General features: G+C 33.3%; 1 protein-coding gene across 1 annotated transcript in view; it reads right to left on the bottom strand.

Annotated features, from left to right (window-relative positions):
* Positions 1-897, bottom strand: part of LOC133203144 (multiple epidermal growth factor-like domains protein 10) — a 43,929-nt gene extending 43,032 nt beyond the window's left edge. Inside the window, exon 1 of the mRNA XM_061338989.1 lies at positions 834-897. Coding sequence (XP_061194973.1) covers positions 834-897 — 64 coding nt within the window. The remainder of the gene's footprint in view (positions 1-833) is intronic.
* Positions 898-6,000: the final 5,103 nt, after the last annotated feature.

The raw sequence follows: 6,000 nt of genomic DNA on the forward strand, positions 1-6,000 counted from the left end.
CAATATACCTTCATCACCTGCATACGGGGTATATATCTCTCAGTTGATTCGATACGCAAGAGCATGCTCTACGTATGTACAATTTCTAAAACGAGGTAAATTACTGACAAATAAGTTGATAAAACAAGAATATCAGCTGTCTCGTTTAAAGTCATCATTTCGTAAGTTCTATGGTCGATACAACGACCTTGTTAGCAAATACAATTTATCATTGAATCAAATGCTGACTGACGTTTTTCACACTAATTGTTAGGCCATTATTTACACACTGAATTGTCGACGAATTTTTCCGTTATTTCCCGATCATGACAAGGGGCACACGGCGGGTGTGACCGGTCGGCAGGGGATGCTCACTCTTCCATGGCACCTGATCCCACCTCTGATGTTTGGAGGTCCGTGTTTGCTCTGCTCCTATTTTGTATTGATTAATGGACTTTTGAGCTTGAATACTGTTCGTTATCTCCATATATTTTACTTCTCTCCGATAACCAATATTTCTTCTCTTGTTTTTGTTTCTATATTTTGCACTGTTCAGACCTTCACGTGCTTACAAGATAATTGAGATCTTCCTTTCATTACCTTGATTTTTCACTGTTATCATAAATATTAAAGGTACAGCTACTTCTATGTTGTCCACTTCTATTTTGATCTCAGTAATCATTGTTTTAAACTCATTTTATTTTTTGAAAGTGTCAGACAAACTGAGTATCGAATTTTAAATTTGTAAATAATGTTAAAATCTGCGAATGATAAAACGACATAATGATAAACGTTTATATATAAGTCGATAATCAATATTATAACATTAATATGAGCAGAAATAAAGAACTTACCGTAGCAAAATACAAAATCATTTGTAAATACTAGAACAGCGATTGTTACACCAGTGAACGTCATGTCGAAAACATATTTCAATTACGCATTACAGGGAAGTAAGACATACTGTTGGCAGAAGTGCACTTATTATTGACCGAATTACATGTCTAACGGCTAAACTTTTTGTTTTATTTAGGTAACCTTGGGAAATTTAGGACGATAAGGAAGTTAATTATAATCATTTATAAGACACACAAAGAAAGCTTGGAGAGATAAGCTTGTTTTTATGAAATCTGAGAGTCCTTAAATTACAAGAGTAGCAATTTTTACCGAATATCATTGTTCTTTCTGTACAAAATGATGAATGTACTGTGGATAAAAAATGTTTCCTATACAAATTGACGTGTAGGACAAACATTTCCTTGTGTAGAAATAAAGAAATTGTGCGAGAATGATCTCCCTACTCTTGCACTGATGTTTGTCATTGGTTTGATATATATGTTACACAATTTTCATCCTGCATACATATTGGAATAAACATAACTAGATGACAATAGATGCAAGTGTCTAAAAAGTTTAAAGATGAATTCAGAAATCAGCAACTAGAGTTTTTATGGTCGAAGATTTAGGCAGTATTCAATTGTCTTCTCAAATTAAACCTTTTCCCCCATTAGATATGAAATGCCATGCTTATCAAAGCACATAAAGCATTAAAATGAAGTTATATTTTATATAGATGCTCTCTTGATGTGTAGATGATTGATAAAAAAAAATATTTTAATCATGAAATGAATATAATTTTTTGTTTAAAACATGAGTATTTTCCAAACCAGAATGAAAAAAAAGAAAAACAAATGTTTACACCTTCCCCCCTCCCCTCCCAAACACAACATCACCCCCTACATGCACACATATCTTTAATCATAAATATCTTAATCGCCTTTCCAAATTTATTCTTTTGTTCTACATCTCAAGTTTTTATCGATGACATGTTAACTTTTTTCTTAAAGTTTAACGCTATATTTCAGTATACGGTGGTCATCATTGAAAATTATTATAATCTGAAGGTAATGTGTGTTCGCCGAACTCTTGATATATATTGCTTTCATCTTCACGTTCTTACAAGAAATGACTTAGAGGTCTAATTTCCCAGCTTACGTCTCATTATCATCTTTAAAATTATGAAAAGCGTGGGGGAGGGGGGGGGGTTCAAGTCGTTCGTTGTTCCTCCTACAGAGAGGAATGAAATGAGATAAAATGTATAAGCATGTATAATGTTTGATGAAAGTGAAGCTTATGATTATCAGTTCAGAATTTTGCCGTGTAAAATAGCCCTTCTTTTTCCATTAGCAATACATATAATCTTTGTTGAGCTATTGTTTGTTTGTTTGTTTGTATGTTGTTTAACGTCCCTCTCGAGAATTTTTCACTCATATGGAGACGCCACCACTTGCCGTTGGAGAGCTGCAAATTTTGTCCTATGCTCGGCACTTACGGCCATTGAGCAGTGAGGGATCTTTATCGTGCCAGCACCTATGCGACACGGGACCTCGGTTTATACGGTCTCATCTGAAAGGACCGGTCTCCACGTCCCACAGTGGGATTCGAACCCGCGAGGTAAGGATCAACCCCTTACTTCGCGACTCTAGAGCAGACGCTCTAACCACTGCGCCACGCGGACGACGTTGAGCTAATGATATAAGTATTGAACTAACAAAATATTTCTATCATCAATAAAAGGGTATAAGTATGTCTCTCATCAAACAAAGCTATCTCGGAGGGTAAAAAAAAATGCTTAAACACTTAATTGATATATAATTCATTAATATAAGTTATGTATAAAACTGACCTATTATAACAAATACAGGCTATCAAAAGCATGATTATTGTTATACGGGAGCGGAAAGCTTCGAGAACACTATTTAATTGTGATGGCCATTCCAGACCTACCATTTTCTCTTCAACCACAAAAAAATATAACAGATATAAATTATATAAAAGCAGAACTGGACAGTACTGAAATCTATATTGTATGCTATTTTAACTATGCAAAGACATTGCATCATGCCATTCACCGATTCATTCATCATTGAAATATTCTGTCACCAGGCTACAGTCATGTGATGTTCTTCCAAAAAAAAAGGTTGTTTTATCTTATTTTAACATCTATATTCAAAGAATCTTGTTTTACACTCAGTTAAAAAAAAAAATAATATACTTCCCCGGCCCTTTTAGAAAGGACCATGAATTTCATATTTGTTCCCGTAAATGCTATCTGTCAAAATAAGTTGGTGCAGACGTTCCAGTAAAGCTAAAAATCTGAAATGTTTGCCAACGACGCACAATTTACGACGAAGGACAAAATCAGATAGAAATAGCCCACCAGAGTGACCCAAAGAAACTTGAAAACGAAAAAATAATAATAATAGCAGTTTTATTGTCTTTGTTGCCATCTATTTTACAATCAATGAAATCAACTTATTTTCTTATATCATAGCTTGAACCAAGTTTTGTATATATGTATAAACAATTATTTTTAAATCTTAATCAATATTTAGGTAACATTTTTAATATAAGAATATATACGAGTGTTGATCAAAAGTTCGTGGAATTTCCTGATCTCTTATTAATTTATTAGTGGAAGTGACTGAAAATCACAGATGAACTTTTGACGCTTGTTGAATTTTCTTTTAACAAAATATTTTAGATATTCCTGATAAGAACATTTTGGCAGTTGCAAAGGAAACGTATGTTTGAAATTATGGGAAAGACACACCAAAGTCGATAAAATTAAGTAGCAACTGTTCCTTCGTCAAGTGAAGTGAAAGTTGAGGGTTCTTCGGATGAAACTTTATATACCGAAGCCCCGTGTCACGGCATGCGTTGGCACGATAAAGATCACTCACTGCTAATGGCCCGGAGTGCCGAGTAAAGATATAAATTTTAACCCCTTCACCGGTATGTGGTGACGTCTCTATATGAGTGAACAATTCTCGAATGGGACGTAAAATAAACATACAATCAATCAATCAATCGTTCATTTATCATTTCAATTAAAAATACTCACTTTAAGAAAAAAAGCACTAGGTGGCATGTGAAACAAAAATGATGCCATTATAACGATTGTTCGACCTCTTTTTAATTTGTATTTGAGAGTTTCGTCGATTTTACTGGATATTTTAGTTTTTCTATTGATGATTTGCTGTTCATCATAAAATCGTTAGTCAACGATTGCTGAAATTTTCGGAAACACTTCGACTTAAACGCATATGCAAGTGATACAGGCAAACAATTGGTTTTCAAGTGGTGTAAGAAAATGAAGGAAAAGAAAGCTTCCGTGGAGGATGATGAAAGACGTGGCCACCTATTAGAGAGCTGTTTTTTTTGTTCGTAGTCAACATACTGCGCTTCACATTGTTACTGTAATCAGAACTTCATATACGGAAAGTTTTTTTTTTTTTTTTCCAAATGATCGTAATATAAAGGGAGTGGGAGCGATATTGGTAATCAGTCTTTTTTCAGGAGCAGAAATGGAGAAAAGAATGCAGTGTTCTGTAGAATTTCTAAGTCAATTTGAACGTGAGGTGAGATGCTCCTAGACCGTGACTTGACATACCTAACGACGTCACGTCGAAGTCTCCCCCGAATTTTACAATTGTCTATGTTAAGAAAGCTCGTTTGACCATAATGGTAATTGGAACGTGGTGAAATTTTCCAGCATTGTTGAATAATTGCTCTATTTTATAAATATGTTTATTCTCTGCTTCAATCACATCACGATAACATTTTAGAAATTCTAAGAACCTTTGGATCAACCCTCGTATATCAATGTACATGGATATATATGATGGAATTTGACTCCTAAAACTGCTTTCGCAGTACAGTTAAGGTGCGCAATGGAAATATCGGCGATTTTTTATGTTACAAAATATATTCTTTTTCAGGATGGTGATTCTTTTTTGTACTTTACTAATATCGGACAAATGAAGTTATGGTTGTTAACTACATATTGAGGACAAATAAATTTTCTATCTAGACTTGTCACGTGATGTGGCGGTCACATGATTTTTGCACATATACTTGCAGTATTGAGGTCACCTATAAATTTCAATAGTGCAAGTGCATAACCAAGTTAAAATTCGAAATTTAATTTTTAAATAGTTTCAACACCCATTGTAGTTTGTGAAAAGTGCTGCGATCCTATATAGATTCTACTATTTCATTGTTAAAATCATATTTGTATATTTTTGCTGATCAGCTTCATTAAATATAGAAATAATTAATTCAGTTTCAAGATTTCAACAGGATCGCAGCACTTTTCAAATAGCTTAATACTTCTAGAGTTTATGATTAAAAACTTGTCATGATCTATTGAGGGTATGCCCTTGCACTAGACGAATTTATTAAGACCCTTAGGTTATCCTCCAATGTACCTGCATACAAATATATGTTAGTATCCGTTAAATAGGAAATGTACGGAAAATATATGAACAAAATCATTAAGAGGACATTGTATCTAAATTAATGGCCTCTTAAAAATCTGAAAATAATATTTTATATAATTATAAAATACATTTCTTCGTTGTGAAAATATTACTTGATCCGCCTCTCACTGCATACAAACTGCGTGAAGATATACAGAATGACGTCATATCGACAAGTGCTGTGCGATCAGTGACTTGTTATGGGGGAATTAACTAACAACAAAAACGCATGTTATAGTAAGTTTTGATGTAGTTTAATTATCTCATACAGTTTAAAATCGCAAATCACTTCATTTTTTGGTATTTGTAAGGATTGATAGTTTCGTGTGATGTCATAGTTAATATTTCCCCTAAAAATTAGACACCGCCTCCTTTTTGTAGTCTTAACTGTGCTGCGTTTTCAGCAATTTTCAAACATATTCAAACATTTTCATATACTTTTAAGTTTGTAACTGTTGCACAGTACAAGATGTTGAATATCTTTAATACCTGATTTAGGCAGCAATTGTGCACAATAAGACAGGCATAATAAATTAAAATGCAAAAACGACATGCTTTATCTTTTTACAAGGGAAACAAGATTTTGTCAGAAATAGTAATAAATTTTTAACAAATATTTTCGTTTTATTATTATCTTTAGTTTACAGATATATGAAAAATTGGAGAATAATTAATTGATAATGATGATGATGATGATGAT

The sequence above is a fragment of the Saccostrea echinata genome, unplaced genomic scaffold (genome assembly GCF_033153115.1).
Source record: "Saccostrea echinata isolate AGI-Se365-2 ecotype Australia unplaced genomic scaffold, CSIRO_AGI_Sech_v1 ptg000048l, whole genome shotgun sequence".
NCBI lineage: Eukaryota > Metazoa > Mollusca > Bivalvia > Ostreida > Ostreidae > Saccostrea > Saccostrea echinata.